The 21,596-nt window shown below is 36.1% G+C and overlaps 1 protein-coding gene across 3 annotated transcripts in view; it reads left to right on the top strand.

Moving 5' to 3' along the window:
* Positions 1–20,179, top strand: part of IL17REL (interleukin 17 receptor E like) — a 42,668-nt gene extending 22,489 nt beyond the window's left edge. The window contains exons 3-17 of one of the 3 annotated variants that reach the window (XM_021384728.1): positions 1,657–1,806; positions 2,546–2,655; positions 4,095–4,209; positions 5,787–5,831; positions 6,639–6,778; positions 6,933–7,004; positions 9,185–9,239; positions 9,467–9,630; positions 11,930–11,974; positions 12,639–12,696; positions 12,905–13,050; positions 15,030–15,089; positions 16,007–16,064; positions 18,243–18,297; positions 19,258–20,179. In XM_021384728.1, the coding sequence (XP_021240403.1) occupies positions 1,657–1,806; positions 2,546–2,655; positions 4,095–4,209; positions 5,787–5,831; positions 6,639–6,778; positions 6,933–7,004; positions 9,185–9,239; positions 9,467–9,630; positions 11,930–11,974; positions 12,639–12,696; positions 12,905–13,050; positions 15,030–15,089; positions 16,007–16,064; positions 18,243–18,297; positions 19,258–19,285 (1,301 nt within the window). In that variant the 3' untranslated portion in view covers positions 19,286–20,179. Of the gene's footprint in view, positions 1–1,656; positions 1,807–2,545; positions 2,656–4,094; positions 4,210–5,786; positions 5,832–6,638; positions 6,779–6,932; positions 7,005–9,184; positions 9,240–9,466; positions 9,631–11,926; positions 11,975–12,638; positions 12,697–12,904; positions 13,051–15,029; positions 15,090–16,006; positions 16,065–18,242; positions 18,298–19,257 lie in introns of all 3 variants that reach the window. The other 2 variants (XM_021384727.1, XM_021384729.1) reach the window with 2 other exon arrangements.

Genomic DNA, 21,596 nt, shown 5'->3' with positions numbered 1-21,596 from the left:
TGCTAGAAAGTGCTCTTGTACAGGTTATTATTCTTTCAGTCTTTACACTTAGAGCACTTTTCTTCATGACTGAAGGAGTAAATAAGGATATGCTTTGTCTTTCCGTTCTACCTTTCCTCTGGGAGAACACTGGATGCATCTTCCAAGTGAGCCAGTGAGAATCCATGCCTTGACAATAATTATTGGCTAGACACTGAAGGCCGCACACTTTCCTAATAATTTAAAGTAGGATTATTAGGATGTGAGGAAATGGTCCCAAGCTGTGGGAGAGGAGGGACTGTGGCAGGTCAGGTTCATGGTTGGTCTTGATGATCTCAAAGGTCAACCTAGATAATTCTATGGTTCTATGCTATTCTGTATTTTTTATGGTAAGCACAGTATTATGCCATTGCACTTACATACTATGCTTTTCTCCATAATAACTGGACACCTTCTAGGAGTATGCTTAGCAGCATGACTAACAAGAGTCAAAAGGTTGAAAAGGTGAATGAGCTGTGAAATACTTTGTCTTACTCAAGTGTCTTTTAACTTTCATGCTGAAGTTAGGAGGATAATGAATATTTCAAAGAAACTGCTATCATATAGTTGCAGATAAAATGAGGTGTGCTGCACTGTAAACCACAAAGCCAAAGGACAAAACCCAATTCCCTAGCTATTCATTTTGACAGTCTCTTGAACTCTAATTTTTGGGACTACAAACAATGAATTTGAGATAGAGAAGCCTCAGGCATGCACTGGGGATTACATCCACTGTACTAACATAAACTCATAAATGAATGACCAGTTTCTTTGCTGAGCAGTCTGGGAAGTAGAAAGAGATGAAATATGGCTAACTGGTGAGACATGAGGCCTTAAGACTGGTTTTTCTTTTACTTTAGTCTACAGAAGACTGTTGTGCAAACCCATGTCCAAAGGCTTTGAGGCATGACTAAATTGGCTTAGGAAAATAAGATGAGATATAGTAGTTCTGTTCAGAGGCTTCCATTTACACCTTGGAGGAAGCCTGGGTAATGGATTTTTTTGTTTTGTTTTTGTTTTTCATCTCTTACTGGAAAGAAATCTCATAGGTGCAGGGGATTTTTTTCGTCACTAGGAATGCAATGGTGCCCTCTTGTGTGAAAATTATATTTAACATCAGCTGAGACTCTCTTGTGTGAAAATTATATTTAACATCAGCTGAGACTATCAGCCAATGACTCCTAAAAGTGGAATACTACTTATGAGGGTAATCACAACATGCAGGCAAAGTTTTTGGTTAAAAAAAAAAAAAAAAAAAAAAAAAAAGCTTAAATTATTAGTCTAGCCATGGTTTGGAAGACCTAATTGTTTAGAAGTTCTGTTAGTCTAGCTGCACTCTACTACCCTTAACCGTTAGAAATATGATTTCATTTTTTGAGTTCATAATTTCCTAAACCAGGAAATTTATTATCAATCCCCATCTATAATGTAGTTCTTTCCCACTGCATTGCTAGTGAGATCAATTGGCTGTGTGCTTGCTGTGGTCATATGAGCATCTTAGGTAAACTGTTGGTTTTATTGAAGTCAGTGGTGACTTCCCTACTGATTTCCGCAGAGCTGGAGTTTCATCTTTGGTGCTTCCTCCCCCAGAAATATCCTGTGCACACTGTGATTTCTCTTTGTGTTTTATATTTGCAGCTGGCATTTTTAATAGCTTCTGCCACAGTGCTCCTGCATCTTTGTCTTCTATGGTACTGAAAAGCATGAAGATCTCAACAGTTATTAAATGTGTCCAAGGAAGCCCATGCTCTCTTCATTTAAACATTAAAGGAATTCTGAGTCTGGATGGTAGGAAGCAGATTTGCTACTGAATCATTTCGGTTTGCTTCTTGCTATTCTGTCAATTTTTGTTCTGTAGTGTAATGCTTGTGTCCAAGCTGTTTTCATGTGGTTGTATCAGATTTTTTATGGAACTATTTAACTACAAACCAGGAAAAGCCCTGGAATTTCTCAAAGGAATGAGAATTGACATTTTACTTCCAGCATATTACAGTTGTGCTCTACCAGTTTCCCTCGGAGTACTGCTGCCCTTTCTTTCTTCTCTCTCACACACGAGTATTTGCACACACACATAAACACAGATTCCATCCGCCGTGGCAATGTCGGCATGAGTGGCTGCGCCAACAGAAGAAACTGTATTTTGTTCTGAAGTTACAATTCTACACCAAAATAAAATGAAAGCACTCAATTTTGGAGGGCATAGTTTATTTTTACCAACATCCTGCCATTCATGTACTTAGTGTGTTATTGTTTAGATATTTCCTGGTGTGCTTCACTCATTGTGTAATTCATGCTTTATCATTTGCATGACAGTTTGCATAATTGAAGCCTTAATTCATAGCAATCTGTATTAAATCTGTGGAGGCTCCCACCTCCATGTGCATGTTAGACATATTGTCCCATTTTTTTTTTGCAGAGATAAAATACATGTACTTTTCACTTGGAAAGCTTAGAATATGGTATATCTTATTTTTCTGTTAAAGATGTTCAAATCACATTTTTGAAATGTATTCCTAACTTATTTCAGAAAATATTCGTGGGCTGGAAATATGTTCTTTTTCACTGGACACACAGCAATCTCAGTGCACAAATGTGAGATTCGCCAGGAAAAAAAGCAAGATACTTAATGGAAAGAAGGTAGACTCATTTTTATGGGGTTGTTTTTCATTTAAATGTTTATAAACCTTCGGAAAAACAAAGTTTTTGTATTTCTCTGTATTGTCTTAATGATTTTGTGGAAAACAGCAATGAAATGTATGCTTCGGTAGTGTCAAATGAAACTCCATAACAAAATGTCTTCTTTATGTGATTCTCCACCATTTTTATACTTCTTATGCTTAACTTTTATCAAGAGAAGATGCCTCTATAAATCCTACTTTTCAATTGATCTTGTTTCCTTTCTAATTGTACCCACCAAATTGTGGGGAAGCTTTTGTTACTCCAGTTGATAGGAAGCACAATGTCACAGGGACCCTTAAGTGCATACTGTCATGTACCACCTACATTTATTTAGATCCAGCCATGTCAATAGAATTTACACACCTAGAAGACAACCAAGTGCCTAAACTCTTGTGCACATCTGTTCTAAACTCATGATAATAATTGCAACAGCAGAGTGTGATTTTGTACTAAACTAAACCCAGAAGTATTTGTTATTAAAATCTGCAGATGGAAAAAAAAAAAAAAGCAATCTTTCACCCACTGTTTAAAAGAGGAATTTTTGCTTTCAGCTAGTGGTGAATAACTGTTATTAATCCCATATACATGTTACTTCATGTGCTTTGTTATATTGATTGCATGTGTGAAAACAGTTTCTACTCCCAAAATGCAATTGCAGTCTACACTCAGGATAATCGGCTGATGATCAAAAGTCCCTACAGGCAATGCAGGGCTGACAATCAACAATTATTAGCTTTCAGAGAAAGGTGAGTCTTAGAGGCATGACTCAACAAATGCATTTTGGAATATTTCCTTACTTTCAGGTCAGTGAGCAGAAACATGACAAATCTTTTACACTCCAGAGGTATTTGTATCAAAAAAGGAGTATATAGAAATGAAAGTCTGTATGGAATGTAGTAGCTATTACTATCAGTGAGGGAATGACCTGCTATAATTGGACCTCAATGTTTGTCTCCTAAAATACTTTCTCAGAAGCTTACTGGAATGAACAAATTATCCAAAGTTGATGCTAAATGTTTTAACAGACATATTTTCCTATTCTGCAATTGTTTGTGCTTGTAAAATGCTTACAACTCTTTTGGTTGTAAGTTGGTTTTTAGTTCAGTGAATTCTATGCTTTTACTATTACTTGACAGCTCATGGATATTTGGTTTTCTGGAAGTGAAGATGACAGCGAACTCCTAGATTAGAAGTAATAACACTCTTTGAAATCCTTTAATTAAACAGCATCTGCTTTCTTTACATTCTTAATTCTGCAGCATCTCAGAATGCTTAATGCTCCTTGCAAATTTAAATCAATTTAAACAAAAATATTGCTTGTTTAACTCTCATAGCTAGTGGTTTTCATGCATTTTGGAAGTCACACACAAACTTTATTCTATAAATGTTTTAAACAGGTGCAGGTTCAATTCAGTTGCTTTGAAGTCAATGTAGCACAACACATCTATGTGACCATGAAAACAGTACCAAATTACTGTGAAGTTAAGATGAGTCAGGAATACTATGTTGAAGGTAGGAAAACATCTTCAAACAAATGTTTTTCAAAAGACATATTTTCGAAGAGAAAGGCAAGACAAGACTAAACAAAACAAACCCAAAAATTCCAAACAAAACCAGAATCTGAATGCAAAGGCGTATTACATTTTGGGATACATTGATCTAAATGATTCTATGTTATGTCTGACATAATCAGTCTTATTCTACATCTTGGTGATTTACTTAGTGCATGTAAATGTCTGACTTGCCAAAAACAAAACAAAACAACACCAGATATTAGAGCTTATATTTCAAAATATTTGGAAAATTACATTATGCGTTTATCCAAAATTGCATTCCTGTAGTTGGCATGCGATCGATCTCTGCCAGCAGGCTCAGTCCTGCTTGATCTTTGTGCATAAGATGGAAATTCTGCTGTCTTCTGTTAGGCCCCAGGTGGTTTCAGAGCTTGAGGAAAGTTTAATAAGAAAGTGTAAAGAAATATCTTCTTATTTTCACTAGCTATCCGTTCTGTCACTTGTTTTTATGTAACTGAGTGAGATAAGATACCATTGGTCCTTCTTTTGGGTGTAAATTGCCTATCATATGCATATTGAAGTAGATTCAGCACAGTGGTCCAACCAATGTGGCTGATGCAGGCAAGTGGTGGTGCAAAAAATGAACTGAGACCCCTTGTTCAGACCAGTGCCCGTACGTGTCCTGCCATCCCATTGCCACAGTCTGTGGGCAGCTGCTCTAGCCCATGGCCATTGGTGGGGTACAGCCCCTTGCACAGAGTATCAGACATGCTGTGGCTGCTTAAGTAAAGCTCTATTCTATTTAAAAAGTATTTCATTTTCTTGCTAAATCCTCCCCTCCAATTCACTATTGAAGGAGATAGTACTTTGTGAATGAAGAGGGGAAAAAACAAGGCCTTATAAAGCCTAGTTTTAAGCTACTTCAGGGAGAAGAACAAACAAATGAAAACAAAGGAAAATGTTTTCCTGTGGAAAATTGTGGTGTGGGGCAATTAAAGCAAAATACTGCTCCAATACACAGTTAAGCAAAATCTTTTAAATTCAAGATTGAGATTGTGGAGATACAGGTATTAGATAGTAGTTCTGAAGATGCTGGTTGGCCTCTAGTTCTGGCGAGCTCCCTGGGAACTAAGTGAGGGTAATTATTTGCAATTCTAGAGGAAAACCAGAATAGAAGATATACAGTTGTTTATAGCAGAGGAATGAGTCTAGTGAACAACTGGAGTAAGTTTCAAGGAAGGCATAACTGAAATTATTACTACTTATATTATTATTAGCTACTGAGTAAAGAAGTGTACTGTTGTATCCTAGTTTGCCACCTTAAATTGCTGAAGAGGTTTAGCAGTAGAAACCCCACACTGGTGAGATAGCTCCTTTATGCAAGTTAAGACACAGTCATTGTGTGTGGTACTTCCTCCACTTCCTTCACTATCTAGAGGTGGATCAAAATCTGCCTTTAAAAGGGATGAATGAGATTGCTTTACTGTTGGGAAACTATTGGATAATTTGGAAGTCTTAGTTCCACATCTATATAAATAATCAGTATTGAAGAAAATTCTGGCCTCTGTTTTGCAGATTGCAGAAACAGTGATGTGGGAAAGCATATTCCAGCTTGTTTTGGTGAGCTGATTTTCTGTATAACTTGAAGTTGTGGGATATTTCTTGTGACCTCTACAATGATATGTTTTCATAGCTGAATAAGCAGAAAAAAATTGTTTACAACTGCTACTTAAAATTATATGTTGGATATGTTGAAAAATTTCAGTGTTTCTCTATATTGACTTGTAAATGCTAGATATCAGATAAAGATATTGACAACCTATTCAATGTTCAAACATCTGGAAGCAGGTTTGTGTCTTTTTCATGAAATTCAGATTACTAGTTTCATATTTTGTCTATGAACAGATCTCATAATGAGATTAAAACTAATTGGCCAAACTGCTATCCTGATTTTGAGATACCTATGAACAATAATAATAAAGAAAAGCCCCCACGTATCTTACTTGTCCAACATAATTGCACATATTTTCAAAGGAATGAGATTTCAGCTTTAGGATAATCAGCTTTTGAAGTAGCATAAGTGTGTATATTTCAAGTATTCGTACATGAACTGCATAATATTTCAAGTAATGATGCTGAAGTACAAACTGTAGGTGTCTTGGCCTCTCATTATTGACAGTGTTAATTAAAAATTAGTAATAATGAATTTTATTCTTCTGAAAATTATTATATGTCATAAAATGGGATTACCTGTAGGAATATCAGGATATGAAAAGAATGAATTCAAATATCCTTTGTAAGAAATGTTGTTTTATCTCTATCAAGTTTTTAAAAACATTATTTTTATAAAGCAACAACAAAGTCAGAAGTATACAAAGTAATGAAGAACCAGATACAATAACTTAATTTTTGAATTTTCTTTTTCAGCTGGAAAGTTAGACTATAATGTAGACAGGACAAGGAAAATCATATCAGTGAATGTATCCAACTTTCTTCGAGATCAAGATTATTACATTCGTTTGTGTCACAAATGGTTTACCTGTGAAGATGTGGGACAATTTGCTGTGGTGAGTTAAGGCTTGATGCATTGCTTTCTTGAGGTTTTCGGGGGAGAAATGCTAATTGAGATCATACTTATCAGAAATGGTCTTCTGTGTCTTTATTCAACTGTATTAAAAGTTATTTACTGGCCTGGATTCATGATCATCTTTTTCATTTCAGATAAAAGGGAAGGATTCTTTAAAATCAGTTTCTCTGAAATACTCTCAGCTCCTTCCTTGTCTTTGCATTGAGGTAACAGTCTGGATTTTATATATACTTGTGTTTCTGATTAAATAAATTTTATATGGGATTTGTGCTAAAAAAGATGGGAAAATCAGTAGGAAAAGGCTCCACAGCTATCTTTTTAACTAAAGCTTGTTTGACCTTATGGTTATGTAAAAGTTGAAGAGATTTTTCAGAAAACACTAATTAAAAATGAAGATAAAAGGAAAGTAGAATACAATTCACATGAATTTATACAAAGTTTATTTGAGTTTTTGTAAGTAGTGAAAAGACTGCAAGCTTAATCTGAATTTCAGCATAGTGTTTGAGGTAGTTTCACACTCAAAACTAAGAGATGTTTTGAGGAAGCTGGGGTACGTAATCCTTCCTTGGAGAACTAATTCAGCTGCTCATGTTGAATTATGCAGTGGCAATAGGAAGGTTATTTAAGGATTACACTCAGGTCTTACATAAATGCTTTCATCAGTCACAAGGGCACAAAGGGAAGGAACGTGTTAATGAGATTTGCTAGTAATACAGTTGAGTGATACAATCAAAATAGAAGAGAATTTGGATAATTGGAAGAGACCAGACATCTTAATATATGAAATAACTAAAGGAGGATAAAATGCAATGATGTGAAGTGCAAATTCATGCTTTTGCTCAAATAAAAACACTCCTTATTGTAAAATATGAGTCCTTATTCGGAAATGACAGTGGAGGAAAAATATCTGGGTGTAACAGTTCATCCTAGAATGATTAAATTAACATGCTTACATGATGTAAATGTGAACAAAGATGAAGGGGGCTAGATTATCCCAAGCTAACAGGAAAGTATTGGTAAAACCTTCTATGAGATAATGTAGGCAATTATTGCATTCATATTTAATAAACATTAATTAAAATGGAAGATTTACATAAAAAATCTAGAATGGCTGGGGAGTAGAAAGGCTGTCTTGAAATTCAAAGAATGTGTTTTCATTAGCCTAGTAAAACACATGTAAAGAGAAACTATGTTTGTTAATTAAATACTCATCAGAATGGTCTCTTATATGAACAAATTTTTTAAGCTGAAGTCATTTTTGACACAGAAATGAAGGATTATAAGCTCTATTTGTGTCATCACAGTATCTACACCTTTTTTTCTGATAATCTGATGACCAAGAAGAAATAAAAAGTCACCAAACAAATTTAAAATGAACTTGATAAAATACAAAAATACTAGTTTCTCACTGAATATTGGAGTAGGATTTAACTTGTGGATAAACATAATAAATGTAGATGTCCATATGCAAATATTTACCTTTGAATTAGATGTCCAAACATTTCAGTCAGTGGTAATCTAGTTAGTGCAGTTAATGAAGCCTGTAAAGTTACTCAGTGGACTTATTTTTGGATGAACTGATTAGCACTGTGAAAACTCCACTGGCTGCATTGACTGGATCTTCATATGGCTACTGTAATAGGAATTTGAGCAGTCTAGTTACATTCAGATCTGTACACTCTAGACACCTAATATCACATACCTTAATATGTGAATTGGACCGAGTGGTCTCTTCCAAACGTAGTAATTTATTTTATTTTATTTTTCTCTGAAAGGTAGGAGGTCTCTAGAAAATATTCCAGTCAGCATATATACAGAGAATCCCACAATATGATTGCTGAGCATAAAAATGAGAACTGTGAGCAGTAAAAACATTTGCATATTAATCTAAATAATTAGGTTATACTAACAGTTATGCATAGGTTCTTGCAAGATTGAGTTAAACGTTAGTCCTTAGACTTTAAGGCTGCATCCTTAGCCATAACAATCTGACAACAATCTGAGATCTGGCATTCTGATTCTAGAACGTCTTGCCCCTAGAATATAGTAACGCTGTAAGAAACAATGAATATCGTTAGAAGTCTTTTAAAATGAATCAAGGTCCACACATATGACTCAGAAATAGTAAGCATATAGGGCTAGAAGCTATCACATCATCAGCTCCAGTTCATGAGCTTCCAGCTAGGATCAATTCAACAGCTCCAATCCCAGGAATGATGAATAGATATTCAATGCAAAACAACCTTTTAAAAAATACTTCCCCAAACACCATAATAGATATAACACATGTCTTTGGTGGGAAGGCTGGTCTTTCACATTCTTTCTGAAATGTTAAAAACTGTTATATCTGAAGATCTCTAGTTAATCGTTAATTATTGGGTTGTAGGGTTGGCTGGCAATTCCAGATGCAAGGAGGTTACAACTTTGTCCCTTTGAAAATGGCAAGTATTTGGTGATTACTCTTTATCTGAGTGGTTTTTTTTTGTCACAATTTGAAATTCATCTAAGGTGAAAACCATACATTGCAAAACTGCAAGAAAAATGTCGTACTGGCTTATTATATTGTGGTAGATGAAATAACTTATTTTCAGGTCTTAAGATTAAAGCATCTTTTCCTGGTTACATTTTTAGAGATTTTGAATAATATTTCCACTTTTTTGGTGAACAGATACAAAGGCATTATGGGATAATATTGTTTATACTCCAGTGACACAAACCCTAGCTTGGGAACCAGCCTGCCCTGTGCTTGTCGTTGTTAACCTATGCAGATTAATGAAGTCTAATGACCACTGTGAAGATATCCAAGATTCTTCCAAACGTTTCCCTGAGAAGGTAAGAGCTATACAATTCTTTGTTTAACTAGTGAGATTGGCCATGACCAGAACAATATATAACGTGAAGCTAGACTTTGGAATAAGAGCAGTTGCAAATTCCTCTTTTCTTCTCTGATACTTTAAACTATTCATAACCACAGTCTGTTCTTGTACACTAACCACATAATTTATTCAGAAAGTTCAATATTGGTTGACTCACTATTAAGAAATAAAACATGGACATGACTGTGAAGCTAGTAATGTTTACTAAATTCTTTGGGGTCAATAGATTCTGCTTTTCATTTATAGTAAAGGCATGATTCATCTGTTCTGACTTTTCTGTAAAAATTGTGTGTTCAAGTCTAAACTATTTATCTCAGATTCCCTTTAAAGTAAGAAAATGAAGCAGACATATTCAGAGGACAACTCTTTTCATCTGACAATAGGTATTTAAGAAAGGTTGGAGCATGTCTCTCATGTTTCACTTCACTATGACAAGAATTTATTATGACTGGATATCATAATATCACAGTCTGGATACTTAACTTTATACGTGTAAAATATAAGTCAGATAAATCTAAATCACTTTAGATCTTACTGGAGATGTAAAGGTACCTTGATGGTAGTTTTATACTCCATTATGCTCTCTTTGAAGTGTCTGCCTCAAGCTGAGTTCAACGCCTTGAAGTTGTGGGTGTTGAAATACTGTGTTCTTCAGTTCTTCCAGCACTTATATTCTAAATCTGAAAAGGATTTTTAATGGATGTATCTTGAACTGCTACATAGTTCAGTCTGACGTATCACGGGAGTGAATGCATTGGACTTATGAAATTGGATAGAATTTGACCTTACATTTTGAAAAGTAAGTTTCAGACTTTATTGGGGAGAGAAGCCAGTAAAATTCATGTAACATCTCAAAAGGCAAATAAAATCATATACAAATTCTTTATTTTTGAAACATTATGAGACTTACTCTGATTACATGATGGCAAGGGGCTTGAAGGTTAGAATGTTTTTTTGTTTAGGAGCTCCTGGCCAAGTGTTCAGTGATTGTTCAGATTCACCATTTTATGTGTTTCAACAAAGATTTGATCATGCAAAACCAAATAAGTTTAATTTTACACATGTGAGCAGGCCTGGTGAGATTCATCATCTGCTGACAACAAGCACAACTCATTGATTGCAGGAAAGAAAAAAGCAAACGAAAAAAAAGGAAACCTAAAATGAGATTTGACTGGTAATGGTCATATTTATTACCCAGAACATGGTCCAAGGTTGCTTTATTACAGACAGTGAGTGTTCTCTTGTACTTACTCATTGCTTTTAATGGCTGAATTCATGGATGGAATGATTTTATTTTCTTCAATTTAATTGTGAAAGGTTTGGCACTGAATTTTGACCATTTCTTGAAGAACAACTTTATAGTGTTCTAGAGAGATTCCTTAGATAATGCCAGCTTTCCCAGTAAGCACACACAATGACACAAACTCTAATTCTACGTACATGTACTGATTTTGGCCCAGATGCTATGCAACTCTTCTCTTTAATTGGGCTGGGGCTTTCTTTGTCAATGACATGCTGTCTCCATTTCTGAATGGACAGTTCCCATGGCACTATTTTCTGCAACCCTACTGTAGATGCGCTTAAGGATATCTTCTGTGTGGTTATCAAAAAAGCTGTAAGAATGAGTGTTACTTGGTCATGATAGTATGTTTTGTGTATTGGATCCACTGTGCTCAGTTACTTGAGCAATGGTGTTTGTCTTAGAAAGGACACTTACATGGGTAGTAGTTGTTTCAGTGAGATAAGGCTTTTTATACTGAACCCCATTGGAAGGTGAACCACTGTTAATCAAGAAAGAAAAATTTTGTCGATCACTTAAGTGGGTTTCTGAAGTTCATTCTCAGTTTAAATCTTTTCTTGAATAGGGATACTGAAAATTGAGAATTATCTAAACTGAAGGTGGAAGTGTTAATCCAACAACACTCTGGGGTGAATGTTTAAACATTCTGCAGCATTACTGATGAATAAAGGACTGGATCAAGACTACTGTGTAATCAGAATTTTGTACACAAGTCACAAAAAAATCAGTTAATTAAACTCTAATGGGTTAGACTGACTGTAAAAATACTACATGTTGCTGATAAACACAAATTATTCAGTAATACAAAATAGCAGTTGTTTCTATTTTTAATATTTCATGCCAGTAAGTAAACCAGCTCCTTTCTCTGTTATCAAACCAAGAAAATTTGGGGTAAGTAATTTTCTGAAACTAGTCAATGAAACCAGCTAATGCTGAGTACTCTCTTTTCAAGCAGGTTAAGTATTCTCGTGTGGACACTCATCCAAGACTTTGCATGAAGGTAAAGTAGTTTCTTTGTAAAAAAACTCTTTCCTGCCCTCTTTCTGACTTGCTATTATTATTTAGGATTAATGTTTTTTTTTTTTCCATAGCTCTGATGAATAGGAAGTAAAAATGATACAAATGTGAAAGATTAAATTAAAAGGAGGTTCTTTGGAAGTGCAGCAGCAATGATCTGACAAAGGTCAGGTTGTGCCCAGATTTTTCTACTTAAGAAAAGCAGGAGAAATGTTTTAGGTCATACATGCAAACTCTGAAGCATACATTAAAATTAATGTGGAAAATTTTCCATATTAAATATTTGACAATAAAAGTGATTGATTGAAATGCTACCTTTACTGGAGTACTGTTTATTATTGGTGAGAAAAAAATGTCACGTAAGATTAATGTTGGCACTATATAAGACTAATGTTGGCATTATTATTTCATTGTAGACTACTTTTAAGTCAATGGAACTACATGTTTCTGTAAAATTGAGCACGTGTATAAATATCTGAAGAACTGGGGATCTAACTTGAATCAAATGTTAGAAGATACCAGAAAGCAGAAAAGTTGTGAATTCATCTTCCTTTTCTGGAATGCAGTGATTGTCTGTATTTGAATCTGTACCCACAGACTGAAATAAAAAAAAAATCAGTTTTCCTAACAAATTTCTCTGGTTTCAGTTTACAACCAAGCAAGGCTCTTGGGTTAAATGTCCATTTGCTCATGGAGAATTTCCAGGTAAATATATATTTTTTAAAGTACATAATATTAAATTGTGACTTGCTTTCTCCAGTAAGCAAGTTTTCCCTTTACTAATGTATTCACATCATTGTAGCCTATAAATTATAGCAAAGAGACCTGACGGTTTGTTACTTATATGTATAAACTTCCCAATAGGTCCAGTGTTGATCAGTATGAAAAAGTAATTACTTTCCCTTATTGTCAGTTTGGAAGATGAGAATGGCTGCAGTTGCAGATCGGATACAAGTTTTCTTCACATCCCAAACCAAAGCACACTTCTCAGTGCTGGTGTGTAACAGGACACAGCTGGCCTCATGTGAATCTGTTGGGATGCGCCATTCAGTCTCTGTGGTTTGTATACATTATTTCTTCAAATACTGTAATACTTTTTACCAAATCTAGCTGCATTTGTTTATTATTCCATTTATTGCTACGCAGCTTGAAAGTGTTAATAAGCACATGCATGTACGTACTGGAACAATTACTGGAACATTTTTAAAGCATGTAGTTCTAATTCTGATCTCACACTAATGGAATATATAAATAGGGAGGCTGAGGTCAAATTAGTCATGTCAAAGAAAGTAACTACCATGGACCAGAGCCTTAATATTCTTTTAACATCATTTTTTTGTGGTATAGTATTTGTGTTATGAATACAGCAAATGTTACTGTTAGCTTTTCATATATGGGTCACCTCATAGGTGACCTCCCAAGTCTCACATCATTGAGGCACAATTCCACAAAGGTCTTGAGCTACTCCAAATCTCATGGCTGCCAAAAGAAACCCACTTCAGCACATGAGAAAAGGTAAGTTTTCAGACAATTTAACTTTTTCAGACAGCTGACTGGGGCTGCACAACAACTTCTGACTGCACAAGGAAGCAGCAAAAGGAAGGGAGACAGGAAAAAGACTGTGGAAGGGCAAGACTGCTTTTTCAGTCGTCTGATCCTTTCAGTGTGCAGCGTGCACATAGCAGGGGGTTGCTGACAAGAAGGCAACTTCTTAAGCAAGCAGTTTCTTAAACTCAAGTGGACGGACACTGAAAGCTGAATTTATTTTCTAATGAATCTCTTTAGTTTTTTAATTACATCTCTTGTTCTGAGTGTAGCAGGGCAGCTGTTCCAAGCTGAGTTTTCCAACTCTGGGTTTTGTTGCACAAGTTGAAGTTGTGTTTAAGTGGAGCCCAGTAACTCCTCCAAAAGATCTGAGAAATGAGGGCACAGGTCTATCAGAAGTCCATCCTAATGGAGCAAGATAATGCAGATGCAGAGATGGAGATCTGTGCAGCAGCAGACAAACACCATGTTCAGTGAACACTTATCAGTGTAATTTCCCTTCAGTTGCCTTATTTCAAATAAAATCTGTGGAATTCAGACTTTTGGTTTTAAATGCTCACTGTGTGAATTGCAGAGTGAGAAGACTAATGGTACAACACTGATAAAGCAGAGCAGAGTGTTGTACAGTGTCTTTCATGAAGGGCACCGGTATGTTTAGAAATGCTTTTTTTCTTCCTTCTGGTGCAAAGCTGTGATTTCCTTTGTGTACTGTGACACAGTGGGAGCCCACATAAGTTACACACAGTTCCTGTCTCACCACTGTGAGCAATATACACAAAATTTTCATAATGACTTAGGTCTGTGTTCCCAGAAAATGATGTTCCTTCTAGTAATCCCAGTTTAGTTGTGCTTGAGTAAGAACACATTCACCTAATTTACCCGAAATTATTTTAGGAGTTTGCCACACTAAAGAAAACAGTGTGGGATGCAAAGCTATTAGTGGACTAACTAACATTATTTTGAGGACAAACTATAAACAATAAAATGTTAAGTGTCAGAACAGTCATTTAGGACAATTTTACCCTAAGGCTGAGCTTGTTCTTGGCATACACTATGATGGGAAGCCCACAAGAACTGCAAAGAAAGGGTCATTCCTTCAACTCATGTATACCAGGGAAAAGAAGTGAAGATGCTCGGTGCTAACATGGTGTCAGCAGCCTTGGTGGGAGGGTGTCCTCCCTCATGATACTTCACAAAGTACAGGAACATTGACCTTCTTCCTATGCTGTCCAAACTGTGCTTAGCAAAACTACCCTAGCTGCTCATGGTCATTGAGAGTCAGGGATACCTCTACTAATACGTAACCTTCCATAATGAATGTGTACTTTTACATTTTTTACTTTATATATTAATTTTTCAACGCAGCAAAACATGCAGTATTGTTGGCAAAGGAAAAAGAGCTGGAAAGATAATTTTTTTTCATTGTTCCAGGATATGGAAAATAATAGTTCTTCTTTTTTCTTTTTCTTTTTTTTTTTTTTTCTTTCCATAAGGGAGATTCTGTGTCAATCACTATGTCACAGGAAATGTGTGGGTCAACAATTTGCATTCAGGTACATGTCTTGATTTTGCCAGGTACTGTGTACAAAATAAACAAATCATAAAAAAGAAAAAAAGAAAAAAAAAGAAAGAAACCAGCAGGCACCCTCACAGCTTCCTCCTCCTAGCCAGATCTGATTACTGTGCAAATGGAGTTGGCAAAGAGCATTATTTATAGCTTGAAGTGCTGCCACCACCTCTTGTTGAGATGATATTAATTAACAGAGAAGTTGCTGTCAGCGATCCTGCTGCTTTGTAAGTGGCAGATAAAGGGATACCAACAGGAAATTGTTAATCCTGTCTCTGTATGTTCCTTTGTTTGTAATAAAAAGATCCAAGTAAATCACAGATGAATCTTTCAAACCTTGACATTAGCTGAAAAAGGTTAGGCATATAGCTAACAGCACAGTAAGTACATAGTATGCTAGAATTAGCACTCCTGAAAGCACAGCAGACCAAATTACTGACATTTTTGCGCACTAATTCTGTAGCTGAACTTCATTAAGACAACATTAATAGAAAATGAGTATGAAGCTGATAGGTTTTCTCCTCTCTGGCGTTAAAAGTTCTCAACTTGGCGTTTCTTCAGTTTCTTGAGCTCTTGAGTTGATGTTTTCCTGCTTAAATTGTCTGTCGTGTAAATAATACACATCTGCTATATATATTATATATGTATAATCTGTTGTATAAATAATAACATCTGTCAGAATATAACTCTCCAAATAAGAAAAAACTGATTGGTTTTAGCCTTTAGAAACCTAAAAATGATAGTGACTCACTGGATTGAAGTCTCCATGTGTATTTCTTTAAAAATAGAATAAAAATGTACTCAGTCCACTAATAGAACAATATTTTATTATTTATGCCAACAGAAATGTTTAGTAATAGTACTACTGAAAGGGGAATAAGACTCAGTTCTTTCTTTTACAAGGGCTGGAGGACGGATGTAGATTATTCAGTTCCGCTGCAGATCTGTGATATACACTGTGGTAAGTACTTATGGTACTTATGGTCACAAAAGAAAAATCAGGTCTTGACTGAATGGAAGAGAGTATCTCAGGTGAAGTATACTTTCATTGGGAAATGGAGATGGGATTCATTTGACTGAATGTAGATGTCTACATGTGAGCTAGATATGCTCAACTTCCTTTACAGACAATGGAATCGTGCCTATACCAGCTTTTAATTAGCTACTGTGAGGGCAACTTGTGTGGCTGTCTGTTTTCGCTGCTCCCTGGGTGAATTTACCAGTCTGTGCCAAGTGCTGCATACCACACCTACATTTGCCTTGCTCTCGGTAGATGAAGTAACTACTTTAAAACAATCCTTGGCAAGTAGGCACGCACTTCTGTCATTGTAGTGATTGCAGCATAGCCCTACTGTTAATTCTCCACCTCTGCAAATGGAACAGCAGGAGTTTCCTCCACTGAAGAAGTACTGTGAGGATTGTTTTATGAGTTCAAGTGCACTCAGATACGCTCATGAAGTCAGAATATTCTGAAATCTCCAACCCCTGATGGTAAGGCTCTGTAAAATCTAATGAATTTGAAGTAAATAAGCCTCTAGGGTTTACGGGAAGAACACAGGATTAGGTTTAGCAGAACTAAAAAGTTTAAAAAAGGAGTCAAGCTGAGAGAAAGCTCAATCTCAGCGCTGCAAGAAAAAAAGCCTCCCCAAACCCACGCAAACACTGTCCCTCCCAGTTCATTGTAAACACAGCAATTCCTATGAAAGATTTGCTCTGTGTACAGTTAACTGTAGCTTCAGATTTGGAAGCCTGATACTTGATGCTTGAATTTGCAATCCAACTGCAGTTCTCTGTGCAAGCACTGACATAATGCTTCTTTAGTTTTCTTCCGTACTTAAAAACTCATGACAAGTCCACTCAAGGTGAATCAGTTAATTTCTGAATGTTGTGATTAATGCAATCTGGATGCATTTTCCTTATTCATAGTTTCCATTTAACAAATGTGAAGGATATGAAAAAAACATCAGAAATAACAGTCGGTTCCAGGGATGACAGTCTGGGAATTCCCCTCTGCCTTCTAATAGGAGAGAACAGATCTATGTATTAAATGAAAATGTTGGAACACTGAAAATTGAGTAAAGAATTTTCTGGATATGTTATTTGATTAAAATGTGGAATATGTCATCATAATTTCTGTTCTGATCAAGAATCTGTGGAGATTCAGAAGAAAAAAAAAAGACAAACTGTACATTTCCAGGACTTCCAATGAATACTACATTTGTTGTATGGAGGATAAATACCATATGCTTCATGGCTTCTGCCAAACTTCATATTTTCGGGGTAATGCTGTCCACATTAGCAAGTGGATGATTCCACCTTTGCTGTCTTGCCAGGAGGAGATTGCTGAAACTTCCCTCTGAGATAGCTGGTGCAAACTGTTCCCCAGTGGTGGGACTCTGAACTGGGTGGGTCCAACTCATTGATGTAATCCTTGTGCTCTTGATGGCTCATCAGGAGTCATCAACTAACTGTTTTGTCATGTGTCAGATTTTGAATGTAACAGCATTACTGCTAAGAATTTTGAATTCTCAAGTGCTCATTTTCTAAAATTAAGACATTTTCTCAAGTATGAGCTTTTCAAAATCAAGAGATAATGAAAGTTCCTTAAAGACAACCTCATCTAGGGTGGTAATTCTTACATGGGGATGCTATTTGTCCTTGAACCTACTATGTTAAGAGAAAGAAAGGAATATTAAATATAGAATTTGTCCATAATTTGTAGCAATTGAATTCTACTAAATGTCAAAGTAATTGAGAAAAAATCTTATAAAGGTATAGTGAAAATGTCTACTGTATACATCTTTGTGAAATAGAAACTTACATCATTACTACATTTTATTAAAGATTCCATGTAGTGTCAGTATGTCCAAAAGAGGAGTGATGTTATTTACATGCATTTTATTTCTCAAATGGAAAACCCAAAGGCAAAACTTGGTTCCTTTTTCAGTTTTATTATTACTTTGCCCACTTCTCTGGATTCTCTTTAATGTACCAAAATATTCTGAAACATTATTTCACCTATTTTAGAAGAAACATATCCATTCCAAATGAAAAAATAACTGGAATCTATTAATGTGAAAAAAAACGTGAACTGTAATGAAAACAAAATGACACCTTACATTTTAACTTGTTTCTTCAGGTTTTCATGGACAGACATATGGTAATGAAAACCCTGCAAAAGCCATGACACACAGGTATTCAGCCATTCTTTTCAAAGCATTGTTAAAAAAGTTTTAAGTTGACAGAGTTGTTATTTTTGAAAACATCATTATGGTCTCTGAGGAACAGAAGCAATACAAGAGTGATTTTTTTACTTGCTGGCAGGAATATCAGGTTCCTATCTCTCCCCTTTCCTCGTCCCCACTGATGGCATCTCTTACACCTTTGTTCTTGCTCTCTCTGTATGCAATCTGGCATGAGAGGTAGCTGCTAGAGAGACAAAGGGACAAAATGAGAGAAATAACCAATGGAAGTGAGAAGTTTGTAAAAGAACTATACAGCCTTACAGAGCTCTGGAACAATCAGATTTACTGAGCATTGCTTTCATATTATTAGCTCCTGTCTCCTGCTTTTCCCCTGGCATTTGCAGGGGGATCACAATACCCTGTTCTCTCACTCTTTGGATGTCTCTGCTCAGCTGTTTCAGTCTTTCTTTTCTTTCCCACATCCACTGCAAAACACTTAGTCCTAGGCTGTAAAGAAGTCAGTAATTAATAGAGTCAGTGGATGTTTGATTTGGTAGGACCCTGGGCTTTTCAAAAAGCTCTTTCTTTAAGGATGTCCTTTAGAAGGCAGCCTGAAACAGTGGGAGCAACCTAGAGTGCCAGAAAGAGTTGAGGTATTATGAAAAGTTATCATTCAAAGATGTTTAAAATATGCAGCCTTGCTGAAGTTAGGCAAATCATGTGGTTGAAAATTTGCTACCATCTTTGATTTCGGGTAGTCTTTGCCTTTTGCCTTGCTAGATGGAATCACTAAGAACAAAGTATGTTGTTTTTGTGCATTTGTTCAAAATGGCTGTGTGGTTTGGGCAGTCAAGTCCTCAAGCGATAGGTAAATTGCTACATTTATTGCTAACTCCAACTGTATAAGAATGCAACAAACTCTCACAGTGCAAATCAAAAAATATCTTTCCTTTTCTGTTTCTCCCCTAGAATGAAGAGCGTACATTCCTTGCACTGAATTTAACAACACGTTTTCAATGTCCTTAGTGGCTTATCAACATCAAGTCGTATTTTGGTATAACTTGCAAACTGGTATCTCTCATCTTAATAAAATCTCCTAATTCTGTGGGATTATTCTGATGGGTGAAAAATTTAGCAAGTTAGGCCTACTTTAATGTCCAAAAGAACCTGTAATATGATTCCTCATTTCACAGTATTTCAAAACAAAGCTCATCTTAGAACATGGAGTTAGAGAATCAGGTTCACATTTTCCTTCTAAATTAATATTTCATATGTAATGCGCTTTAAATGAATAATTTCACAGTACCAATAGAACAAGAATTTCAGATGCTCTTATTTGTAACTTTCCTTTTTAAACCATAAGAAAAAGTTTTGGGAAAAGAAGAAAGCAAGTTTTCTCATCTCTTTACAATATCCTTCTTTGTAATTTCCTTCGTTTTCTGATGCCATTCTGATGACCTCATCATGACAGACCATATTTCTTAAATACATCTAATAACTGATTTCTGTGTTTACATTTGCATTTGACTTGGAGATAACTCCTAGTTATCGGAGGTCTTTGATTTGGTAGTTATTTAAAACCGTCACATGGAAAACCAGCATAGAAGGAAACAGGTGGAAATAACGGAAGTATTTTTTTTTCCATTATGTCAGTATTTAACATTTGAGGATAATATTACACATTGTACCGATTATCAAACACTTGGCCTTAATTTCAAGGAACACTCCTGTCAAACATCCTTACTTCCTGTGTGTAAAAAGGAAATAAAGTAAATTAAAATATTATTAATAGCAAGTCTTAAAACCATGTGGAATTGCTCATGTGAGATCAAAGAGGTAGGAGAGGAGTGAGGGTCTGAAACAAGAAGCTTATCAATAAAAATATTTTCCATCTGAGTGTGTTTTTTGTTTCATGATTTTCAAAGAAGAATTTACAGAGTACAAATATGGTGTAAGAGTTGTATTTGCTATACTGAAACAAGGTTTCTGATGGGGTTTTAAGAGGACAAAAACTGCCTGGCTCCTTTGATATTAAAACTTCATTGTGTAGAGCACAGAGCTACTAGATATATTCCTATTCCATGCAGTGCTACAGCTCCAAAAGCAGAGGTAGGAAGGCAGCCTTTGTGCAGCATTTTGTTAATTGCTTTGACTGTGAAATAGAAGCACCAATCTATTCAGACATCTGCTTTTCCTTTAATACCCTCCAGACTGCAGCCAGAAACGTGTTCGAATGAGCAAGCTTTATAACATTACTCTTTAGTGGAAAAACCTTTTCTGTAGGAAAGGTTGATTTGTACAGTGTACTGCTTTTCATTGCAGCCAAGTCTTCAGATGAACATTTTGCCTCAGTTCTTAAAATGAATTCAGATTACAATGGTGTGGTAGGATCTGAAAACTGAAGGGTAGCTCAGACAAAACACCACCTCCAATGACAGTTTCATATAAGGTCCTGAAGCAACAATATCTGTACTGGAGGTTGCTGGATGCATCCAGGCCTGGGTTCCGCAGCACAAGAAAGATGCAGAGCTCTTGGAATGGGTCCAGAGGAGGGCCAATGAGATGATCAGAGGGTTGGAACACCTCTCCCATGAAGAAAGGTTGAGGGAACTGGGCTTGTTTAGCTTGGAGAAGAGAAGGCTCCAGGGAGACCTCATTGTGGCCTTCCAAAACTTGAAAGGAGCATATAAACAGGAGGGGGAATGATTGTTCATGAGGGTGGATAGCGATAGGACAAGCAGGAATGGTTTTAAACTAAGACAGGGGTGATTTAGGTTAGATATTAGGAGGAAGTTTTTCACTCAGAGGGTGGTGATGCACTGGAACAGGTTGCCCAAGGAAGTTGTGGATGCCCCATCCCTGGAGGTGTTCAAGGCCAGGCTGGACATGGCTCTGGGCAGCCTGAACTAGTGGTTGGCAACACTGCACACAGCAGGGGGGTTGAAACTTTAACGTCCTTTTCAACCCAGGCCATACTATGATTCTATGCTTTCCATTGCAAAATTCTATTTTGGCTGCACGGGTACTAAAATTGTTGGGTAAATCTTTTCTTGTGGGTTGCAGTGATGGAAATGCAAAAGAAAATGAGACCAGCCATGGTCCCAATTGCTGTTTTTTCTACTTCACAGAAAAACTCAAAATGGTGAAGGTAGTAGACATGCCACTTAAATGAAATGTCTGAAGTTTAACTGTCCATTCAAAGGTAGTAATCTAGACTCCAGTGTGGCCACCGCAGTGACAAGTACTTCTGAATTGTGTTTTGTTCTGAGTAGACACTTGTGTTAGAGGTAGCCTTGACAGCTCAGCTT

The sequence above is a fragment of the Numida meleagris genome, chromosome 1 (genome assembly GCF_002078875.1).
Source record: "Numida meleagris isolate 19003 breed g44 Domestic line chromosome 1, NumMel1.0, whole genome shotgun sequence".
In the NCBI taxonomy this organism is placed as follows: Eukaryota; Metazoa; Chordata; class Aves; order Galliformes; family Numididae; genus Numida; species Numida meleagris.
This window is presented reverse-complemented; position numbering and strand designations above follow the sequence as displayed.